Source organism: Schistocerca americana, chromosome 4 (assembly GCF_021461395.2).
Source record: "Schistocerca americana isolate TAMUIC-IGC-003095 chromosome 4, iqSchAmer2.1, whole genome shotgun sequence".
In the NCBI taxonomy this organism is placed as follows: domain Eukaryota; kingdom Metazoa; phylum Arthropoda; class Insecta; order Orthoptera; family Acrididae; genus Schistocerca; species Schistocerca americana.
In genome coordinates this window covers 589,787,635-589,812,411 of record NC_060122.1, presented here as the reverse complement: position 1 = coordinate 589,812,411, position 24,777 = coordinate 589,787,635, and the positions used below count along the sequence as shown (strand labels likewise).

Sequence of the window (24,777 nt, the reverse complement as noted above, 5' to 3'; positions counted from 1 at the left end):
CGCACAGTCTGCAATATCCTCTTGATAATGACGTGAGCACTTAAAAACTGCAAAGGGTTTCAGAGCTTGAGAAAAATCTGTTTACTTGTTCTGTCGTGAGCTATACATTTGTAAACTGCTAAATACTTATTTGGGAATAAATAAGATGACTCAGCTGAAGGCAGAAGCACTACATCATCGATAAGTACACAAACTAAAGGTAGAAAGCACTTCCTTTTTCAAGCTTGTAGGAAAACATGCATGCCCACGTGCATGCTCCCCCCCCCCCCCCCCCCCCCCCCCCCCCACACACACACACACACAGGCACACTCCTGCCTCCCTACATTGTGCTCAGTTGACAGCCATCTCTTTCCTGGCCAATGGTGAGGGTGCTGGGCTGGGGTGAGGGTGTGGGTTGGTGTGGGGTGTGGGGTGGAGAGAGGCAGGAGGTAGGGAGGGGTTGAGGGAAGCGTCTAGCAACTCGTGGGATAGTGGGAAGCTGTCTGTAGGCTAGCTAGGGGTGTAGATGGCAGACACCTGGGCACACAATTTCCTACACTAGGGCATGAGATAATAGTACACCACTAGCTGATTTGGAGAGACAAATTGGGCAGGGGTGCTGAGACGGGGGATGGTGTACGCACACACACTATTGCATGGGGGGTGGGGGGCAGTGACTTACCTTAGGTTTAGGCCTGGATGGCTATGAGAGTGAAGCTTGTGCTGTAAGCTAGCTACCATCTGCGCAGCTGAGAAAAGTTGTTGTTAGTGGTGGTGGTGATGGTGGTTAAGAAGATCCAGATAGCATGAGTTGTGAAGCAGCCACTGAAATCTTGCATGTTCTCTGCTGCATGTTGTGCTACTGGCTGGGGGATGAGAATGGCATAGGGGTGAACTAGGATGTTGTGGAGGTTGGGTGGGCAGTGGAACACCACTTGGGAAGGGGTTGGAAGTATCTAGGGTAGGACGTTCCTCGTAACAGGGCATCATAGATAACCAAAGCCTTGATGAACGACACAGTTCAGTCGTTCCAGTCTGGGGCAGTATTCGGTGGTAAGGGGGGGCTCTTCTTTGTGGTTGGTTCTTGGGAGTATAAGGTTCCTGTCTGAGGGTCCAGTTTATAAAGATGTCATCAATAAACATGAACCAGACCAGGTGTTTAGGGTTTTAGCAAACTAGAAATGTTTCCTCTAGGTAGCTCATTAGGAGCTTGGCATAGGATGGTGCCATGCAAGTGCCCATGACTGTGTCATGAATTTGCTTGCATACCTTTCCTTCATAGGTGAATTAGTTTTGTGTTGAAATGCAGTTGGTTAGGTGTATGAGGAATGAAGGGGTGGGTTTGAAATCTGCAGGGCGTTGGGAGAGGTAGTGTTCAATCGCTGTATGACCATAGGCATTGGCATGAGGGATGTTGGTGTATAGGAAGGTTGCATCAACAGTGGTGAGTAAAAATCTGGTAGGTAAGGGTTTAGGGATGTTGGAGAGCAGGTGCAGGTAGTGGTTGAAATCTTTGTGGGATGCTAGGTTCTGGGTCATTGGTTGGAGATGTTGATCAGCAAGGGCCAAGATTCTTTCAGTGGGGCTCTGTAACCAGCCAAAATTTGGCGCCCAGGATTGTTAGGTTTGTGGATTTAGGAGAGCATGTAGGAGGGGGGGGGGTGTATGGGCTGTTGTTGGGGTGAATAGGAAAGTGGATTCAGGGGAGGGCCTGAGGGTTTCAGCATGGATTGGATGTTATGTTAGACTTGTGGGGTGGGGTCACTTCCGCTGAGCTTGTAGGTGGAGGTGTCGGACAACTGGTGGAGTCCCTCCACCAGGTAGTCAGTCTGGTTCATCACAACAGCAGTAGAACCTTTGTCCGCTGGGATTATGATCAGGTGAGGATCCGCTTGTAGGTTGTGTAGGACTGTCCTTTCTTCTGATGAGAGGTTGTTGTTCTTGGGGGGGGGGGGGGGTCCTGGGGGGGGAGGATGGTGAGGCCAGGTTGGAAGTTAGGAATTTCTGGAAGGTGACCAGAGGATGGTTAGGCGGGAGTGTGGGAAGGTCACGGTCAGATGGTGGTATGAACTGCGACAGGCAGGGTGTTGGAGGGGTTGATGGCAAAGAAGTGTTTTCACTGTAGGGAGCGGGAGAAGGAGATCTGTCATCACGCGTAAGAGATAGAAATGAAAAAGGCTCAGGCAGATCAGGAGTGATATGTGAAGGAGGGTGGATTTTGAGTTATTTGAAGTTTGTTAAACTGTTATTGGGAGTGGCAGTGCATGTGGTGTTGTGTGTGTGTCTCTCATAACGGACACTGTAAGTACTACAGGGTGTAACAAAAGTAGCGTGCGACCGCATGTGTTGTTGTCATTGCAGAGTTTGTTATAAAGGCGAGAGGAAAGAAACATAAGGCCCTTTCCAGATCCTCTCCCCGGAATCCATCTCCCTACTCACCCCAAAAACATCCCGCACACCCACCTTCTACATGCTCCTCAAAATCCCCGAACCTAACAATCCTAGGTGCCCTATTGTGGCTGATTACAGTGCCACCACTGAAAGAATCTCGGCTCTCGTTGATCAACATCTCCAACCAATTGCCCAGAACCTAGCATCCCATATTAAAGATTCCAACCACTACCTGTACTGGCTCTCAACCATCCTTAAACACTTACCTCCCGGATCCCTACTCATCACTGATGATGCAACCTTCCTATACACCAACATCCCTCACGTCCTGGTTAAAGGCGCTGCAGTCTGGGACCACAAGACCGCTACGGTCGCAGGTTCGAATCCTGCCTCGGGCATGGATGTTTGTGATGTCCTTAGGTTAGTTAGGTTTAACTAGTTCTAAGTTCTAGGGGACTAATGACCTCAGCAGTTGAGTCCCATAGTGCTCAGAGCCAGCCCTCGTGCCCATGGCCTCACCGCGATTGAACACCACCTCTTCCAACACCCTGCAGATTCCAAACCCACCACTTCATTCCTTATACACCTAAGCAACTACGCCCTAACCCATAACTACCTCATCTTTGAAGGGAAGGTGTACAAACAAATTCGTGGCACAGCCATGGGCACCCACACGGCACCCTCTTACACTACCCTCTTCATGGGCCACCTAGAGGAAACATTCCTAGCTTCCTAGAACCCCAAACCTCTGGTCTGGTTGTGGTTTACTGATGACATCTTTATAATCTGGATCCAAGCCCAGGAACCTTATTCTCATTCCTGCACAACCTCAACACCTTCTCTTCCATTTACATCACCTGCTCCTACACCTATCTTGCCACCTTCATATATCAATGTCCTCCTCTCAGATAGCTTAATCCACACCTCGTACCACTATAAACCCACCAATCACCAACGGAATCTACACTTCAATGGCTGCCACCCCTTCCACACCAAAAATGCCCTCCCTTACAGTGTGGCCACCCATTGTACATACATCTGCATTGATGAGTACTCCCTTGTGCTGTCTGCTGAAGGCCTCACAAAGGCATTTGCAGACAGGCAATACACTTTAGGCCTAATTCACAAACAGATCTTCTGTGCCATGTTCCACACTCTCCTGATCCTCACATCTATCCCAAGAATCAATTGCAAAGAAGCATCCCCCTTGTCACCCAGAACCACCCTGGACTGAAACAACTGAACCATGTCTTTCACCAGAGCTTTGATTATCTATTATTATGCCCTGAAATGAGGGACATCCTACCCAAGATTCTGCCAACCCAACCTGCTCAACATCCTAGTCCACCCCTATGCCATTCCCACTCCCAATCCCCTGCCACAGGGATCATACCACAGTGGAAGACCCAGATGCAAGACCTGCCCAATCCACCAACACCTACTCCAGTCCCGTGACAGACTTATCCTATCCCATCAGAGGCCAGGCCACCTGTGAAAGCAGCCTTGTTATGTACCAGCTCTGCTGCACCCACAGCACAGCATTTTACATTGGTATGAAAACTGACCAGCCATCAACTAGAATTAATGGCCACCACCAAATTGTTGCCAAAAGCATGGTGGACCATCCAGTGGCACAACATAAAACACAGCACAACATGTGAGATTTCAGTGGCTGCTTCACAAATCGTGCCATCTTGATCCTCCCCACCATTAGCAGCTTATCCAAGCTGTGCAGCTGGGAGCTTCAATCTCATAACCTTCCTGGCCTAAATCAAAGCTAACTCACTGCGACCCCCCTCCCTCCATTCCCCCCTCCCACTCATGTCACACCATTCCCTGTCCCAGTATCCTGTCCAATTTGTGGTCCCACATCAGCTAGATGTGTACTGTTATCTCACAATGTAGTCTATGAAATGGTGTGTCCAGCTATCTGCCATCTGTCCCCTCTACCTGCACCCCTAGCTAGCTTACAGACAGCTTCACAATCTCTTACAAGCCACCAGACGCTTCCCCCAACCTCCTGCCCGCCTCGCATCTTTCTCCATCCCTCACCCCTCCCATTACACACCCTGTGAGCAAGGAAAGTGCTAGCAGTCGACTGAACACAACGTAGGGAGGCAGGTTTATGTCTCTGTGGGGGGTGTTCACGATTGTCCGACAAACCTGAGAAACGCATTCCGAAAGCTAGACAAGCTTTCTATCTTTTGTTTGTGTGTCTATTGCAGCACTTCTGCCTTTCAATGAGTCATCTTCTTTATTTGTAAATAATTTGTAAATCTCAGCCAGAACTTTCCAAAATTTTCATAAATACTTATTTTGTCATATAATTGATTCCTTTTCGTTATATAAGATCTTTTAGTGTTGTAATTGTTTTCTCATTGTTATATAAGATTTCTCCTCTTTACTTTGTACAACTTCTATTTATGTATGATTTTTCTCATCTTTCAGGCAAATAGTAAAGTTGTTAAAACGCTCCTGGATACATCTGAAGGCTCAGGTAATAGCAATAAGTAAAGCTTATTCCTATAGTAAGGATAATAAAATAAAATGAAATAAAAATAAGGCAGCAATAATTATTTATGTAGTAGTAAGTAGTCCTGCGTTGAAATGCAGATATTGTCAAAGTGACTGTTCTGCTTAAGGGTGAAGTCGGTAGTCAGAAAATATCTGCAAAATATAAGTAAATCGTGCTAGTTTCCTGCTGCAAAACTATTTTTTTATTTTATCACATTATAATCACTGTGACTTTCTGCACATTTGAACTTACTTCTCAAATGCTTTGGAATACTATCTACCTTTTTCTGTTATTTAGAATACATAACTTTCATAGGGGTTAAAATACTATAAATTTACTTGAAAACTGCTGTTGTACAGAAAATACTTGTTTGATATTGTCTTGTCATCCATCAGAGGCTATGTCCTTCCTACAAAAATCACAGAAAAGATATTCTATAAAATAATGAGGCAAAATTGCTGACCATCACTTGCCTTCACAATGTTAGTACTGCTAATATAAATATATAAAAACCTGCACCATCCTAGCTATTGCAATTAATAGTGCTTGCCTTGGAATGGAGAGAGAGGAAGCGAGAGATGTTGAAAAGGAGGCTGTGTCACTCAAACTCGAGGAATGAAGTATTAGTTCCAAAAGATTGGAGTGTATGTACTTTTGGCAATACTGACATTTCTCCTGAAGGTAAGAAGCGACCAGTAATTCAGTCTCGAGAGAATTTTCCTTTTGAGTTAAAGTAGCTACTCTTGTTACTTTTATTCATGTATAAGTACCTATCTATACATTGGTAGGACTGGTTTCATATCATAAGAATACTGTGACATCTTAAGAATAGTGGCAAAAAAATCAAAGGACCCCTGTATAATGTCTGAAATCAACAATTCAGATAATAGAGTTAAATCTATAAGGGTAATAGTTGAAATGCAAAACTAAAAAACTCATTAAGAAATTTAATGTTATAGCTATTAAAAAACAGCCAAATAATAAGTGAAGACAGTCAGGAAACCAACACATTTAGAAGTCACTTCCTGGAAGTAGCTCAGAAAATTGCAGTTGACAGTTTAATAAAAAACAATGCAACAACAGTGCCAACACCACATACATATGAACAAAGCGTAATTACTTTGCTCAACTACAGAAATGAAGAATGTAATTAACTATCTCAAAAACCAACAATTTCCACATGGTTTAAAATTTAGTATGTGAAATATTAAAATCTGGTTCTTCGTATGTAAGTAACTAGTCTTCTTCCTGCATTTTCAGATGCATACTCATTTCACACATGTATTGCTCATATCTCATCCTCAAACTTCACTGTATCCTACTAATACTCCTCCTATCTGTTATTCTCATCATCCCATAACCTATCTGTCCACCTCCTCCTCCCCTTCTTTCTGTCCATTTATTCCTCCCACTCTATCTGTCCATCTCCTTCTCCCCCCCAACCCACCTCTCTCTCTGTCTCTCACTTTGACCGTCTCCTCTTCCCCCCCCCCTTCTCCTCCCTCCTTCCTTCCCCTCTCTTTTTCCCTCTCCTGTTCCTAATCTGTGTCATCCTCCTGAATATCCCTCTCTTTGTCGATCTTCTCTGCCCAACCTCTCGTTATTCATCTCCTCCTTGTCCACCTCCACCTCCCCCCACTTGGCTTATCCACCTCCTCCTTGCCCTCATTTGCTTATCCACCTTATCCTGCCCCTGTCTGCTTATCCACCTTCTCTGGCCCCCATCTGCTTATCCACCTTGTCCTGCCCCTATCTCTGTCCACACTCTCTGCCTGTCTCATGCTTCTCCCCATCTTCCTCCCTCTCTCTGTCCATTTCCTCTTTCCTCCCCTCTCTGTCCTTTCAGACCTCCTCCACCACGTCTCACTGTCAGTCTCCTTCTTGCACCTCTCTTGCTGTCCATTTCCTCCTGCCTCCCACTTGCTGTGTTATCTTTTCCTTCCCATCTCGACACACTCATCTCCTTCTACCCCTCTCTCCCAATCCACCCCTTCCTGCCCCTTTCACTTTGTACATCTCCTCCCCCACACTCTGCACATCTTCTCCCCCACACCCTGCACATCTTCTCCTGCACACTGTACATCTCCTCCTACATTTATTTCTTTTGAGTCCCCAGTCCACTCTTCCCCTCTCTCTGCATGTCTCCTCTTCCCCTCTGTCAGCATGTCTCCTTTTCCCCTCTGTCTGCATGTCTCCTCTCCCCCCCCCCCCCCCCCCCTGTCATCATGTCTCCTCTTCCCTGCAGTCTGCATGTCTTCTCTTCCCCTGTCTGCCCCTGGTAGCTGAGTGGTCAGCGCGACAGAATGTCATACCTATGGCCCAAGTTCAATTCCTGGCTGGGTCGGAGATTTTCTCCGCTCAGGGACTGGGTGTTGTGTTGCCTTTATCATCATCATACCATCCCCATCGACACACAAGTCGCCGAAGTGGCGTCAACTAGAAAGACTTGCACCAGGCGAACAGTCTACTTGATGCGAGGCTCTAGCCACATGGCATTTCCATTTTCCTCTTCCCCTCTCTGTGCACGTCTCCTCTTACCCTCTCTGTGCACGTCTCCTCTTACCCTATCTGTGCACATCTCCTCTTCCCCTCTCTGTGCATGTCTCCTCTTCCCCTCTCTGCACACCTCCTCCATGCCCTGTGCATGCACGCCTCCTCCTCGCCCTGTGTTTCACGCCTCCTGCTCGCCCTGTGTCTGCACATGCCCTCCTTCCCTCTGTTTACATGTGTTCCCCCCTATCTGTCCCCTCCTCCCTCTCTCTGTGCCCATCCAGTTCGGCACCCATCTGCTTCCACCCACTCCTGCCCTTCTCTATACCTGTCTGTTTCCATGTCTCTTGGCACATCTCCTCCTCCACCTCTGTCTGCTCACACACTCCTCCTCCTCCTCCTCCTCCTCCTCCTCCTCCTCCTCCTCCTCCTCGCTCTCACTGCCTCTCTCCTCCTCGCCCTCTGTCTCTGCTCATCCCAGTCTCTCTCTTCTACCTCTATCTTCTCCTGTATCCATCTCCCTATTCTGCTTCTCTTTCTCCCCTCTCTGTATCCATCTCCTCATGTTCCCCTCTCCCTACCCACCCCCACTTGCTCCTCTTCTCTCTCTCTCTCTCTCTCTCTCTCTCTCTCTCTCTCCCTCCCCTTCCTTCTCAGACCGAGCGGGGTGGCGCAGTGGTTAGACACTGGACTCGCATTCGGGAGGACGTCGGTTCAATCCCGCGTCCAGCCATCCTGATTTAGGTTTTCCGTGATTTCCCTAAATCACTCCAGGCAAATGCCTGGATGGTTCCTCTGAAAGGGCACGGCCGACTTCCTTCCCAATCCTTCCCTAATCCGATGAGACCGATGACCACGCTGTCTGGTCTCCTACCCCAAACCAACCAACCAACCAACCTTCTCTCCCCCCCCCTATCTGTCCCTCACCCCTCTCTCCCCCCCTCCCCCATCCCCCTTCCCCCTTCCCCTCCTCTCTCCTCTCCCTTCCCCCTCTCTCATCCCTCTCTCCTCTCCCCTCCCCACTCTCCCCTTGCCTCCTCCCCCTTCTCTCCCCCTCCCCCTTGCCTCCTCCCCCTTCTCTCCCCATCCCCCTTCTCTCCCTCTCCCCATTCTCTCCCCCCTCTGCTTCCCACTGTTTTTGTCTATCCCCTCCTGGGGCCTTGACGTGTAGGCAACCATACAAAATAAGTCGATAGGGTTGCCCCTTTTCATAACAAATTGTTATGCAGGGCAGCCTATATGCCAGGGGCAGAGAAACACATTTTTGCCCAAATCCTGCTTCTGTGGGAGTTAGGAACTTGTATCCCCCACTCCACAGTACTGATAATAATTTTTTACGCTGTGTGTTGAAACCTTTTTCGTGGTTTAGGAGGTGATGCCTGAAATACACACACACACACACACACACACACACACACACACACACATCCTGTATGCATTATACCAATAAGTTCCAAAAAGCTGTGCACAAAAATGCTGTTTTTCAATGTGTCATATCTTGAGTTCTATTGATTAATGGGAAGTGTACTTACTACCTTTGGCCCAAAAAAAGCATGTTCCTCGAGAATTTTTTCTCGGGGTATGTTGTAGATATCAATGTCAAATTTGGTGTCAAAATGTTTATTGATATTTCCTTTACAAACTCGAATTTTTTTGACCACAAATGTTGAAGAGCAAAGGCAAAAGTGCCATCAGAACGAAACAAAATTTCGACGTAGAACTCCACGTGCTGTATGTCACCGGTCAGCTGGCTTGCCTGAAACCAAAATTGAGTTAATGTTAGTGAAGTATATAAGATTCTTTAGGATTTGTACCTCCCTTAAGTTATTTGGACCATAGGAAACAAAATGGCAGCCATTTAAAGAAATTTCCGTTTTTTTTCTCCCCCCCCCCCCCCCCCCCAATCGATTTTTCGACTACGTCGGCCGGTACAAATATTTATAGTTGATGGATCAGAATAACAATTTTGTTAGCTTCGTCAGAAACAAAGAATCATGCCAATCGGTTTAGTAGATTTTAAGTTACCATACCGCATGATAAAAAAAAAGTCATTTCGAGAAAAACGCATTTGAAGTTTTGACTATATATTAAACAATATTATGCAACTTACGTTCAATCTGCTATTCCGGGTCCATAAACTAGTCCTTGCTCTTCCTCATAGAGGGCGTTCTGCTCTATCTGGGCTATCCTGTGCTGCTCCAGAGCCACTCAAACGGCGAGTGACAAGCGGTTTTCGGCCACTTGAATCCGGGGGTCCGAATAGAGTCCCAGGGTGACGTCCATCACTGTTATGGTCTTCACAATTGCTGAATACCCTTCGTTGAAGCTGCGCACTGCCAGGAAAGTCGCACTCTCCACAGTCTTTGCACCAGAATGCAAAAGCTTGGGGGCAGACTTCCAAACACACGCATTCAAACTTTCATTTGAATTTTTTGTGTTTCCTCCCAAGCACCTGTATAATAACTGGTGCGTGAAAAAGGCCAATTTCAGGCAGGTACACTTTTTTGTTCAACCACGCATAACAAAACATTTCCATTCCAATTCTGGAAAAACGATTTCAGGGGTAGATTCTAAACACTTTTAAGGATCCAAAAATGCAATTTTAAAAAAATCAATTTTTTGAACCAAAAGATAGTAAACCTCCCCTTAAAGAAATAAGGGGTCAAATGCAGTGGATAGCCCAGGGCCTAGCGACCATTTGTCTACCTATCAGAAGGACGACATACTGTAGCTATGCTACAATACAAGGCCAAAATTTAAACATTGTACACTTCCAACAGTACAGGAAAATTGAGCAAATCAGTTGATTCTTTTGCATTACATTTGGTGTTGGGTGGGTCGTAGTTGGTTTATGAAAGCACCATTTCTTCATGTGTCAGTTCCTATGAAAACCCAGAAAAACCATGACTTTTTTAATACCAAAAGTGCCAATAGTGGAGATTGTCAAAATTTTTACCTTATGTTCTCTGCAAAAAGTGGTTTTTAGCATTTATCTACATAACTAACCATAGCACATGACTGAAATTTTAACTGTAGATGTTTAGAAATTTATCTAGAAACACCATTTTCCTATTTTTGGAAATATTTATCCATTATCAAAATAGGTGAGATAACACATGATTTTGGGCATCAAAAGTACCAGTTGTGGGGATGACCATGTCTTGTAATTTTTATTCGTGGCAGATCATCAAAATTTTTACCATACGTTCTTAAGTTGATGAACTTGGGGAACCTTGAAACTTTTTATGATATTATCCGTTAATGAGATCGAGAGGTTCAAATTTACCATACTGTAGCACATAAAAAGATGCATGTAATATCTGGTCGGACATGTAAATTTAGTTTTAACTGATACAGTGAACACATCATAAAGGTTTTATGATGTGTTGTCTGTGTATTATGGGCATGTCAGGCTACACAGGCTATCTTGGCTGGGAAATTATTTGGTGATGCCACCTGGCAGCATAAGCACCATGCAAAAGGTACTTTATCTTACAAAATTCTTCGTATTGCAAGTCAAGCACTAATTATTGATAGACTGTAGCTGTAGCCTAAAAATATTGTGCTTTTTTATGTGAAATAGTGTGAACTTTCTGTGGATGGGGGACAATTTTATTTTAACTTTATACACTACGTGATCAAAAGTATCTGGATGCCCCCAAAACATACATTTTTGTGCATTGTGGTGCCACATACTGCCAAGTACTCCATATCAGTGACCTCAGTAGTCATTAGACATAGTGAGGGAGCAGAATGGAGCACTCCACGGAACTCACAGTCTTCAAACATGGCCAGGTGATTGGGTGTCACCGGTGTTATACATCTTTACGCATCATTTCCACACTCCTAAACATCCCTAGGTCCACTACTTCCGATGTGGGAGTGAAGTGGAAATGTGAAGGGACACGTACAGCACAGAAGTGTATAGGCGGACCTCGTCTGTTGACTGACAGAGACCGACAACAGTTGAAGAGGGTCATAGTGTGTAATAGGCAGACATCTATCCAGACCATCACACAGGAATTCCAGACTGCATCAGGATCCACTGCGAGTACTGTGACAGTTAGGCAGGAGGTGAGTAAACTTGGATTTCACGCTCGAGTGGCTGCTCATAAGCCACACAATACACCGGTAAATGCCAAATGACACCTCGCTTGGTGTAAGATGCATAAAAATTGGACGATTGAACAGTGGAAAAACGTTGTGTGGGCTGACGAATCATGGTACACAACGTGGTGATCTGATGGCAGGATGTGGCTATGGCGAATGCCTGGTGGACGTCATCTGCCACCATGTGTAGTGCCAACAGTAAAATTCGGAGGCGGTGATGTTATGGTTTGGTCATGTTTTTCATGGAGGGGGCTTGCGCCCCTTGTTTTGCATGGCACTATCACAGCACAAGCCTACATTGATGTTTTAAGCACGAACTTGTAAGTCATTTTCAGCCAGGTGTCGTCCAGATACTTTTGATCTTTTTTGACTTTACTGACTTACAGAATTAGTTTTGTATGAGCAACTCCCCCAGCTGTAGCTGGGAAAAGAAGGGAATCAGTTGAAAAGTGTTCCTGTTGAAACATAAAAAAGGCAAATGTGCTCCTCTTGAAAAGAATCTGACAGAAAAGTGGGGAACCAGCTGCCTCAATTGTCATTCTGCCATCTTCACAAAAACTTCTGCTTATTTGTGCTTCTTTGCTTACATCTACATCTATACTCCGCGAGCCACCTTACGGTGTGTGGCGGAGGGTACTTATTGTACCACTATCTGATCCCCCCTTCCCTGTTCCATTCACGAATTGTGCGTGGGAAGAACGACTGCTTGTAAGTCTCCGTATTTGCTCTAATTTCTCGGATCTTTTCGTTGTGATCATTACGCGAGATATATGTGGGCGGTAGTAATATGTTGCCCATCTCTTCCCGGAATGTGCTCTCTCGTAATTTCGATAATAAACCTCTCCGTATTGCGTAACGCCTTTCTTGAAGTGTCCGCCACTGGAGCTTGTTCAGCATCTCCGTAACGCTCTCGCGCTGACTAAATGTCCCCATGACGAATCGCGCTGCTTTTCGCTGGATCATGTCTATCTCTTCTAGTCTATCTCTTCTATTAATCCAACCTGGTAAGGGTCCCATACTGATGAGCAATACTCAAGAATCGGACGAACAAGCGTTTTGTAAGCTACTTCTTTCGTCGATGAGTCACATTTTCTTAGAATTCTTCCTATGAGTCTCAACCTGGCGCCTGCTTTCCCACTATTTGTTTTATGTGATCATTCCACTTCAGATCGCTCCGGATAGTAACTCCTAAGTATTTACGGTCGTTACCGCTTCCAATGATTTACCACCTATGGCATAATCGTACTGGAATGGATTTCTGCCCCTATGTATGCGCATTATATTACATTTATCTACGTTTAGGGAAAGCTGCCAGCTGTCGCACCTTGCATTAATCCTCTGCAGGTCCTCCTGGAGTACGTACGAGTCTTCTGATGTTGCTACTTTCTTGTAGACAACCGTGTCATCTGCAAATAGCCTCACGGAGCTACAGATGTTGTCAACTAAGTCATTTATGTATATTGTAAACAATAAAGGTCCTATCACGCTTCCCTGCGGTACTCCCGAAATTACCTCTACATCTGCAGATTTTGAACCGTTAAGAATGACATGTTGTGTTCTTTCTTCTAGGAAATCCTGAATCAATCACAAACCTGGTCCGATATTCCGTAAGCTCGTATTTTTTTCACTAAACGTAAGTGCAGAACCGTATCAAATGCCTTCCTGAAGTCCAGGAATACGGCATCAATCTGCTCGCCAGTGTCTACGGCACTGTGAATTTCTTGGGCAAATAGGGCGAGCTGAGTTTCACATGATCTCTGTTTGCGGAATCCATGTTGGTTATGATGAAGGAGATTTGTATTATCTAAGAACGTCATAATACGAGAACACAAAACATGTTCCATTATTCTACAACAGATTGACGTAAGCGAAATAGGCCTATAATTATTCGCATCTGATTTATGACCCTTCTTGAAAATGGGAACGACCTGCGCTTTCTTCCAGTCGCTAGGTACTTTACGTTCTTCCAGCGATCTACGATAAATTGCTGATAGAAAGGGGGCAAGTTCTTTAGCATAATCACTGTAGAATCTTAAGGGTATCTCGTCTGGTCCGGATGCTTTTCCGCTACTAAGTGATAGCAGTTGTTTTTTCAATTCCGATATCGTTTATTTCAATATTTTCCATTTTGGCGTCCGTGCGACGGCTGAAGTCAGGACCGTGTTACGATTTTTCGCAGTGAAACAGTTTCGGAACACTGAATTCAGTATTTCTGCCTTTCTTCGGTCGTCCTCTGTTTCGGTGCCATCGTGGTCAACGAGTGACTGAAATAGGGGATTTAGATCCGCTTACCGATTTTACATATGACCAAAACTTTTTTAGGGTTCTTGTTTAGATTGTTGCCAACGTTTTATGTTCGAATTCGTTGAATGCTCTCTTTACGCTCTTTTTCGCTTCGTTCAGCTTTTCCTTATAAGCTATGATTCGACTACTCTTAAACCTATGATGAAGCTTTCTTTGTTTCCGTAGTACCTTTCGTACATGATTGTTATACCACGGTAGATCTTTCCCCTCGCTTTGGACCTTAGTCGGTACGAACTTATCTAAGGCGTACTGGACGATGTTCCTGAATTTTTTCCATTTTTGTTCCACATCCTCTTCCTCAGAAATGAACGTTTGGTGGTGGTCACTCAGATATTCTGCGATTTGTGCCCTATCACTCTTGTTAAGCAAATATATTTTCCTTCCTTTCTTGGCATTTCTTATTACACTTGTAGTCATTGATGCAACCACTGACTTATGATCACTGATACCCCTCTTCTACATTCACGGAGTCGAAAAGTTCCGGTCTATTTGTTGCTATGAGGTCTAAAACGTTAGCTTCACGAGTTGGTTCTCTAACTATCTGCTCGAAGTAATTCTCGGACAAGGCAGTCAGGATAATGTCACAAGAGTCTCTGTCCCTGGCTCCAGTTCTGATTGTGTGACTATCCCATTCTATACCTGGTAGATTGAAGTCTCCCCCTATTACAATAGTATGAACACGAAACTTCTTCACGACGTTCTGCAGGTTCTCTCTGAGGCGCTCAACTACTACGGTTGCTGATGCAGGTGGTCTATAGAAGCATCCGACTATCATATCTGACCCACCTTTGATACTTAACTTAACCCAGATTATTTCACATTCGCATTCGCTAATAACTTCACTGGATATTATTGAATTCTTTACTGCTATAAATACTCCTCCACCATTGGCGTTTATCCTATCCTTGCGGTATATATTCCATTCTGTGTCTAGGATTTCGTTACTGTTCACTTCCGGTTTTAACCAACTTTCCGTTCCTAATACTATATGCGCACTATTTCCTTCAATAAGAGATACTAATTCAGGAACCTTGCCCTGGATACTCCTGCAGTTTACCAATATTACGTTAACTTTTCCTGTTTTTGGTCTCTGAGGACGGACGTTCTTTATCAACGATGATAATGTCCTCTCTGGTAAGCCGTCAGGTATTTTATCGTTTCGCCCAAGGGGGGGTCCCTCTAACCTAAAAAACCCCCGTGTGCACGCCACACGTACTCTGCTACCCTAGTAGCTGCTTCCGGTGTGTAGTGCACGCCTGACCTGTCTAGGGGGGCCCTACAGTTCTCCACCCAATAACGGAGGTCGATGAATTTGCAACCATTATAGTCGCAGAGTCGTCTGAGCCTCTGGTTTAGACCCTCCACACGGCTCCAAACCAGAGGACCGCGATCGACTCTGGGCACTATGCTGCAGATATTAAGCTCAGCTTGCACTCCGCGTGCGATGCTGGTTGTCTTCACCAAATCAGCCAGCCGCCGGAAGGAACCAAGGATGGCCTCAGAACCCAAGCGGCAGGCGTCATTCGTTCCGACATGTGCTACTATCTGCAGCCGGTCACACCCAGTGCGTTCAATAGCTGCCGGAAGGGCCTCCTCCACATTACGGGCGAGACCCCCCGGCAAGCACACCGAGTGCACACTGGCATTCTTCCCCGACCTACCCGCTATTTTCCTAAGGGGCTCCATAACCCGCCTAACGTTGGAGCTCCCTATAACTAATAGGCCCGCACTCTGTGACTGTCGGGACCTTGCCGGAGAATCGGCCACTGGCCCAACAGGCGAGGCATTCCTGTGGTGGCTCGGAAACGATGTCATCACCACTAGGAAGCACCCCGTACCTGTTGGAAAGGGGTAAGGCAGCTGCCACGCGGCCAGATCCCACCTTCGCCTTTCGGCCAGGCACGCGCGAGCCCTCCACTGTCCGCCATTCACCCTGGAGTGATGGCTGACCGGTAAGATGCTCACTGCCGGAAGACGCAGCGACATCAGGGGTTCCATGTGATTCCAAGGCCACCGAAGTAGGCATAGGTCTCACCACAGTTGCCCCAACGCCACTACGAGCCGACGCCTGCGCCTCGAGCTCGATGAGCCTAACAGACAAAGCCTCCACTTGCCCCCGGAGAGTGGCCAATTCTCCTTGCGTCCGCTCACAACAACCACAGTCCCTACACATGACTATGTTTATCCTACTCTATACGGTGACAAATTCCCAAGATAATCTTCTGATGAGCTACTCTGATAATCAAGAAACACTCACTGAAATACGAGACGCGAAAACTACGCTAGGTTTTCCCAGAAAAACTATTTAAAAGCTAAGCGCAGCAAATAAGTACAAAAACGCTTTATACAAACAGTACTCGCTGCTGCTGGTGCTCTCGCTCTGGCTGTCACAAGACAACTGCTGATTCAAGTGACTAGTGGCTAACGGCCGCGAAACAAACAAAAGACGGTTTTAGGGCGCTTTCTGTTCTAAACGATCAAGAAAACACTAAGAAATCTAACACGAAAACTACGTAAAGTTTTATCAAGAACTGTTAGTTACTATGCAGAGCAGATAAACACAAATAGAATCCCTTCCTTAGTGGAAGGTCGTAAACAAAATGCAAAATAAACGCTTTATACAAACAGTACTCGCTGCTGCTGGTGCTCTCGCTCTGGCTGTCACAAGACAAGGGAACCTCAGGTATGGTGGAAGAGAGGAGACTTGCTGGTGAAGTGGTATGGGGGGGGGGGGGTTGGTGCCCATGGTAAAAAAGGAAGCAGTGGGAGAGAGACATATAGGCAGTGGCAATGAGAGAAAGACTGGGTAAATGGATTTTAAATGTTCTAAGTAAAAAATGCGTGAATACATTTGCATACCAAAATTTGTGGTGAGGAAAGTACAGTGATGATTGAGACTGCCGGTTCGCGATTGTTCTGTCAGAGTCTTTTCACATATCATCCTCACCCTCTCTCTGTTAAAAACCTGCCCCTTCCCCCCCCCCCCCCCCCCCCCCCCCCCCCAACCATATCCCTCCCCTCCCTCTTCCTTTTCCAATTACCTGCTCCTGCTTTACACACTCCACCAGCCTCCTTCATTCCATCCTCTCTTCCCCCTCTCCTTCTACACCTCCTCCTTCTCACCCTGTACATCTCCTCACTCTCACCCTGTACATCTCCTCACTCTCCTCGTGTACATGTCTTCTCTCTCCTCCTGTACATCTCCTTCATCCATCTCTTAAACATCCCTTCCACACCCCTCTTTCTGTCCATCTCATCTTCCTTCACACTCTCGCTGTCCATATCCTCCTCCCCGTCTCTGTTCATTTTCTCCTCCCTTCTCTGCCCAATTTCTCCTCCACTGTCCATTTCCTCATCTCCCATTACTCTGTCCACATCCTCCCGCCTGTGTCAGTCCCCTTCCTCCTCTGCCTCTCTCTGTCCACATCCTCCCGCCTGTGTCAGTTCACTTCCTCCTCTGCCTCTCTCTGTCCACATCCTCCCGCCTGTGTCAGTTCACTTCCTCCTCTGCCTCTCTCTGTCCACATCCTCCCGCCTGTGTCAGTTCACTTCCTCCTCTGCCTCTCTCTGTCCACATCCTCCTCCCCCCTCTCTCTGACCACATCCTCCTCCCCTCTCTCTGGCCACATCCTCCTCCCCCTCTCTCTGTCCACATCCTCCTCCCCCTCTCTCTGTCCACATCCTCCTCCCCCTCTCTCTGTCCACATCCTCCTCCCCCCTCTCTGTCCTTATCCTCCTCCCCCTCTCTCTGTCCTTATCCTCCTCCCCCTCTCTCTGTCCACATCCTCCACCCCCTCTCTCTGTCCACATCCTCCTCCCCTCTATCTGTCCACATCCTCCTCCCCCTCTCTCTGTCCACATCCTCCTCCCCCTCTCTCTGTCACATCTCCTCCCCCTATCTCTGTCCACATCCTCCTCTCCCCTCTATCTATCTACATCCTCCTCCCCTCTCACTATGTCCACATCCTCCCCCCCCCCCCCCCCAATTATGTCCACTTCCTCCTCTCCACTCATTATGTCCACATCCTCCTCCCCCTCACTATGTCCACTTCATCCTGCCCCCTCACTATGTCCACTTCATCCTCCCCCCTCACTATGTCCACTTCATCCTCCCCCCCCTATGTCCACTTCCTCCTCCCCCCTCACTATGTCCACTTCCTCCTCCCCCCTCACTATATCCACTTCCTCCTCCCCCCTCACTATGTCCACAATCTCCTCCCCTTCTCTCTGTCCACATCCTCCTCCCCTTCTCTCTGTCCATATCTCCTCCTCCCCGTCTCTGTCAACACCCTCTCTCCCCACCTCCTCCTCCAACCTGTGTCTGTCAACATCCTCTCTCTGTCCACTTCCTCTTCCCCTCCACTTGCTCCTCCTCCCCTCTTTCTTTATCTATCTCCTGCTCCATGCTGTCCACATACTCCACTAACTGTCCATCTCATCTTCCTCCTCTGGGTTCATCTCATCCTTCCCGCTCCCTCTGTCCATCGCCTCCTTCCACCTCTCCCTTAACCCACCCCATCCTCTCTCTCTCTCTCTCTCTCTCTCTCTCTCTCTCTGCCCGTCTCATCCTCCTGCTCTCTCTCTCTCTGTCTCTCTCTGCCCGTCTCATCCTCTCTCTCTCTCTCTCTCTCTCTCTCTCTCTCTCTCTCTCTCTCTCTCTGCCCATCTCATCCTCCCACTCTCTCTCTCTCTCTCTCTCTCTCTCCGCCCATCTCATCCTCCCACTCTCTCTCTCTCTCTCTCTCTCTCTCTCTCTGCCCATCTCATCCTCCCACTCTCTCTCTCTCTCTCTCTCTCTCCTCTCTCTCTCTCTCCGCCCATCTCATCCTCCCACTCTCTCTCTCTCTCTCTCTCTCTCTCTCTCTCTCTCTGCCCATCTCATCCTCCCACTCTCTCTCTCTCTCTCTCTCTCTCTCTCTCTCTCTCTCTCTCCATCTCAACTGTCTGCCTGTCCCCACCTTCCCCCCTGTCTGCCTGTCCCCGCCTTCCCCCCCCCCCCCCCCCCCCTCCCCGTCTGCCTTGGGTAGGCCATAGAGTGTAGGACACATAGCTTCAGTCTTCAATAAAGCTCTTTTTTCTTCTTTTTGAATAGAAGTGGCCGATTTTATCACATTATTTGTTTTCCGTAGTACGCTGGCTGTAGGATCTTTCTTAAGTTTTTTGTATTGTCCTGCCGTTAAAAGATTCAAAATTTTGCTTTGATAATCTTCTGTATTTAAAACGACAGTAGCATTCCCTTTATCAGCAGGAACAATCACTATGTCTTCATCTGCATTTAAATCTCTCAGAGCCTTTCTTTCGCCACTGGTTAAATTACTTTCCAGAGGTTTACTGCGGCATAATACTCTGGTGGTTTCGATCTGGATTGCATTCGCAGTTTCTTTGGGGAGAGTACGTATACCTGCTTCTACATTTGCAATAATATCCTCAACAGGAACTTTCGGAGGTGTTTATAGAGTAGTTTCCTCCTTTTGCAAGAACTGAAATTTCGTCTTGAGATAAAACTCTGTCTGACTTGTTAATAACAGTTTCGGACATCACTATGTTATTTGTAGATTCTGCATAAGTTTGTAATTTTTCGAACTTCTTCTTATGCCTTCTAGTAGTCGTTTCCATCATGGTTTCTATAGATCGAAATGTAAGGCAATCTATTTTATTCCATAGGTCTATCTGTATCTTACTGGCAAGGAATAAATGTAACTGCAGTAACTTACGGTCAACAGAATTCCATCTCTTGTCTTGTATAATGTATCCTCTCTCGAAGTAGTGCTGCTTCTGTATAATCAAATATCTGATGAACACGGGCTGTCTGGAACATCCTCTTCAACTTTAGAAAATTCGGTATGTACCTTGGGTAGGCCATAGAGTCTAGGACACATAGCTTCAGTCTTCAATAAAGCTCTTTTTTCTTTTTTTTGAATAGAAGTGGCCGATTTTATCAAATTATTTGTTTTCCGTAGTACGCATTTGTGGTCTGGCCACATGGTAGAGAAGCCTTAGGCGAATTGTTTGATTACCTTAATAATATAAATCCAAGAATCCAGTTTACCTTGGAGAGAGAAAATGATAACAAAATACCGTTTTTGGATGTTTTAGTTATGAGACAGACGGATGGAAGCTTGAAACAACAGATTTTTAGAAAAATAACGCACACAGACAGATACTTACATAAAAACTCTAACCACCATCCAAAACAAAAAAGAGGTGTGATTACAAGTCTCCTTGACAGAGCCAGACGGATTTGCAAGCCGGAGTATCTAGACGACGGATTAAAACATCTGAAGCATGCTTTTGAGAAAAATGGCTACTCAATGAAAGAAGTAAGCAGAATTCTGCACCCAAACAACAAAAAGCTTAAAGACAAGTCCGAAAAACGATGGAAGAATACAGTCTCTCTCCCTTTTATAAAGAAAGTAACGGATCAGATTGGAAAAATTTTAAGTAAACATGATATTAGACCTGTTTTTAGACCAACGAAGAAAATTTGTCATGTTCTTCGGTCTGTAAAAGATAAACACGCTCCTCTATCAGCCAGTGGCGTATATAAAATTCCGTGTACATGTGGTAAAGTTTATGTTGGAACAACAAAAAGAAGCGTAAATACACGGTTAAAAGAACACAGAAGTCTTTGCCGATTAGGAAAAACAGATAAATCGGCTGTAGCAGAACACGCTTTTCAGCCAGGAAATCATCAAGTGAAGTTTTCCGAAACAAAAATTTTATCTACGACGACGAACTATTACCCACGGCTTTGTAGAGAAGCAATTGAAATATATAAACATAGGAATAATTTTAATCGGAAAGAAGAGACCATGAAACTTAGTGATATTTGGACAGTAGCACTACAGAATTGCTAGACAGTTTTATCCGTGATGAGATTACGATCGATAGTTAAGTTTTATCTCTGACGAAGGTTATCTCTGCATATCACGTGTAACTCTGGTCACGCCCACTTTCTACGATACATAAGTCGCTCTCAGACGTCCGACCCGTCAGTCGGCAAGACTCACCGGAGGAGAAACACCCCTCTGAAGATGTCCAGCGCAGCTCTGGACGAAACGTTAGGAGCTGAAGAGTTTCATGGCCCACGACCTTACATCCCGGAAGGTTTACCAGAAGATATGTCATCCGGTCGTGAAAGCTTTCATACTATCATGCAGAATATCCTTGAATTGGCGATCTGTGTGACGTCTGAATCCATTTCCGTGAGGTGCTGCAGGGTGTGATGGCAAATTTCATTGTTCTTTTGTGCCACCTGTGTCCTGTGAATGGTGGACACGTCAAAAAGATTGTGATGTGATTACAAAGACTACTTGAAGAGGATGAGCTGAATTAGCCAAGCAGATACTGTATGAGCTACACAGCGTACAGTGCCATCTGAGCTGATTTTTGAACTATTTTGAAACTTCTGTATAAAATCCTCATAGCTACAACAATAAATACACCTTTTGTTGCACTCGTCTATCAATAATAGTTAGTGCAATGTCATTTCACCTTTCCATTAATTATTTTTGCTACTCACACTGTGGAGGGAGTGACCTATACATCATAGTCTTGGCCTTTGTAGCACTGGTCTCTGTCACCACAAGGTTAAACTAATTGAGCATGGAATGGTGTTTGTTCATCATGGAACCATATTTTAGATGACAATAACACACACATTTTTGTTCTGCACAAAGTTCAGTTATTGAGTATGGTGACCAGTTTTTCACTACAAAATGTTAGTGCCCATATCTGTGTCAGAACCCACAGTGCTTGTCAGTCACTGCCCAGTGGTGAAGTTGAAGGTTCTACTGTAGCACAAGAACGATGTTCAGCTCTGCAGGGTGTTCGGAAATTCCCATTACAAACCTCTAGGACTTGTAGAGCAATTCAGCTATGTAACACATCCATGTCTTCTGAGAGAAAGAGAAAAACCTTGGAGGTCCTTATCCTGGTATGCAGTAGGGTAGACAGGAGGATGTGTTATATGTCAGATGGTCACCTGATGCTTTGCTGCGAGAAGTATTCAATGCCTGTGTGTCTCCGATAAAAGTTAACATGGTTCATTACACATTTTCAGAGTACACAGACATGTTCCTTTTGTATGGTGAAGCTTGAGGGAATGGAAGAGCTGCTAATTGGCTGCATCAAGAACATTTTCCGCAACATAACAAGTTATCACACAAACGTTTTGCCCTAGTTTTGCTGTGGCTCTGAGAAACAGGTTCTTTCACCTTGAGGAAGGAATACTGTGGTACTCCACGGCAATGCTGCAGCCCAAATTTGAAGAAGATCACTACAATATGTAGAAGAGGATGTGTGATCACATACTCGAACTGTTGCTTGTGTGATGGGTGTTAGTCACAGTGTTGCCTGGGACATTCTGCATGAGCAACAATTACATCTGTAACACTTAAAAAGCATACGTGTTGTGGGTCCAGCCGATTTTTTACAAAGCATTCCCTACTCTGTGTTTCTTGCACTGCTGCATTGACATACTCGTGCTTCCATGTCAAGTTCTGTGTATAGATGAGTGTAAGTTCACCAAGGACTTTGTTCTGAATTGTAAAACCGCCATGTCTGTATAGACGAAAACTGTTATGCCACACACATTCAGGAATTTCAGCACCAATTTGGTGTTAACTTGTAGGCAGGGATTCTGGACGGTCATGTGATTAGGTTGTTCCTCCTTCCACACAAGCCAGCTGGTCCTGCATACTTGATCTTCCTACAAAATGTATTGGGCCCATTATCGGAAGTTTTGCTACTGAATGTCAGTCAGGAAATATGGTTTCAGCATGATGGTACACCACCTCACTTCTCACTTGTGGTTTGGAGACACCTCAGTAGACAATACGGTGAAAGATGGATCGACCGAGGTGGTCCACCTGCTTGGGCACCTCAGTCACCAGATTTAACTCCTGTGGATCACTTCTTGTGGGATCGTTACTCGCATCTAGAAGATCTCACAGCCAATGTCTTCTCAATGTTGGCAGCTGATACAGGTGGTGTTGCTCAGAATCCTTATCTTTTGGCTTCCATGAAGGTGCTTTTAGTTGTTTTGGAGCTATAAAAACAGTTTTGGACGACACAAGAGTAATGTTTGTGGCAAGTAAAAATATGATTTGTGTCGCAAATAAAACGTATTGCTTCCTTTGTACAGTTCCTTGTCAATAAGGAAACACTGTCTGTTGGTAGATGTGACAAAGCAAACTGTGCATTGTTTTCAATGCTTGTCATTGAGTAACGGTTTGACCCCTATCATGGCCATGATACCATTCACAGTTATCATATAAATCACTCAGAAAGTTCTGTTAGGTGAGACACTGTCCTCACATTTGCCACACCGTATCATCGCCTACATTATCAGCTTATAGTTTGTTGATCGTTCTCCACAGTTTCCACTCTTTAACCAGTTCACGAAAGTTCATTGCTCATATTTTCAAGAATTACAACGCTTTGATTAGTTCTCATAAAAAATGAAGAAGGTTCTGTAATATTTGATATTATGTACATATGAAAGTGCTCTTTCTCAGGAATGAGTTTTTTTGATTTTGTGAACATGCCAAGGAATATGGACCAACGAATTGCAATATTGCTTCTGTGTCACTCCCTGATTTGATATCCCAATGAATTGTTATTCAGCACGTGTACGCAAGTGCGCGCGTACAACCCCCCCCCCCCCCCCCCTTCCCAACACACACACACACACACACACACACACACACACACACACACACACACACACACACACCTTTATATGAGATATAGAAGATTTAACACTAGTATTGCAGTATATAAATGATTTTTGTGACTTTGTCTGCAAGAGAACTTTGCACTACCTGTAGTAGGATATTTTGTATGGACTTGCTTAAAGTCGCCTATGTCACATTTTGTAAACATTCTGCTACTTGAATAAAAGCAGTGATTTAGTAAGAATGTCTGTAGAGTTTTACTAAAAGGTGAGAGTGATGAAATAATTTTGACCTTGTATGTAAGACTGTTGGCAGTTTGTATCGTTCTATTTCTAATGGAATTTTTAGATGTTGATGTCCCTTTTTACTGGATGTGGAACTGTACTTTTTGCCTTAAGATACTGAAGTTTTTACCTATGTATACTACAGATGGAACAGCATGGCTAGGCTATGGGCAAGGGAGGAAAGGGGCATTTTATTAGAGCTAACATAGTAATTGTATGTGCATCCATTTTTGTAAACAAACTGCGCAATTTGTGAGCCAGATAAAGTCAACAGTTGCCACTGGAGCACATTGCAGTCACAAATCAAGATGAAAAATATGCTCCATGTGATCCACCAGCTTGTTTCTAGCAAGGGAAACTCCCCCTCTCTCACAGGTCTAGTGGTAAGATGGTCCAGTGGATAGCCTGTCAAAAGCGGAACACAGATCAGTCATGAAAATAGGAAGATGATGTACTGAAATGTGGAAAAAGAAGCTAAATAGAAACAGAGAATGGTGCAAGCTTAAGTTGTGCAACATTTAGCAATCTCTTGAGTAGCCATGACATTGTGGTTATGTGGTCACAGTGTTGGACTGCGAAGGGGGAGATCCGTGTTCGAATCTCCCAGCTGCCACCCCCTTCTCTCCCCCTAGCAGATAGCTAACTAACTACTGTCAAACTATTTTTTGACCATTCCACTCTCAAGTAGCACATGGAGGAAAAATGAACAGCTAAATCTCTCCATGCAAACTGTGCTTTCTCTTACTTTGTTATAAAGGTCATTTCTCTCTGTGTAGGTGGGTGTCAACAAAATATTTTGACATTCAGAGGAGAAAGTTGGTGATAGAAATTGATCAAAACGATTTCTCTGCAGTCGAAAATGCCTTTGCTTTAACAACTGCCATCCTAGCTCACTTACTATATCTGTGACACTCTCTCTTGTATTTCTTGATAATAAAACACAAGCTGCCTTTCTGTGAATCTTCTTGATGTCCTTTGTCAATGCAATCTAGTGAGGGTAACATATTGCACAGAAATACCCCTAAA

At 45.3% G+C, this 24,777-nt stretch overlaps 1 protein-coding gene across 3 annotated transcripts in view; it reads left to right on the top strand.

Moving 5' to 3' along the window:
• LOC124612698 overlaps nt 1-24,777 on the top strand; it is a 222,021-nt gene that overhangs the window by 134,078 nt on the left and 63,166 nt on the right. For all 3 annotated transcript variants that reach the window (XM_047141043.1, XM_047141045.1, XM_047141042.1), the window contains one exon: nt 4,820-4,868. In XM_047141043.1, the coding sequence (XP_046996999.1) occupies nt 4,820-4,868 (49 nt within the window). The remainder of the gene's footprint in view (nt 1-4,819; nt 4,869-24,777) is intronic.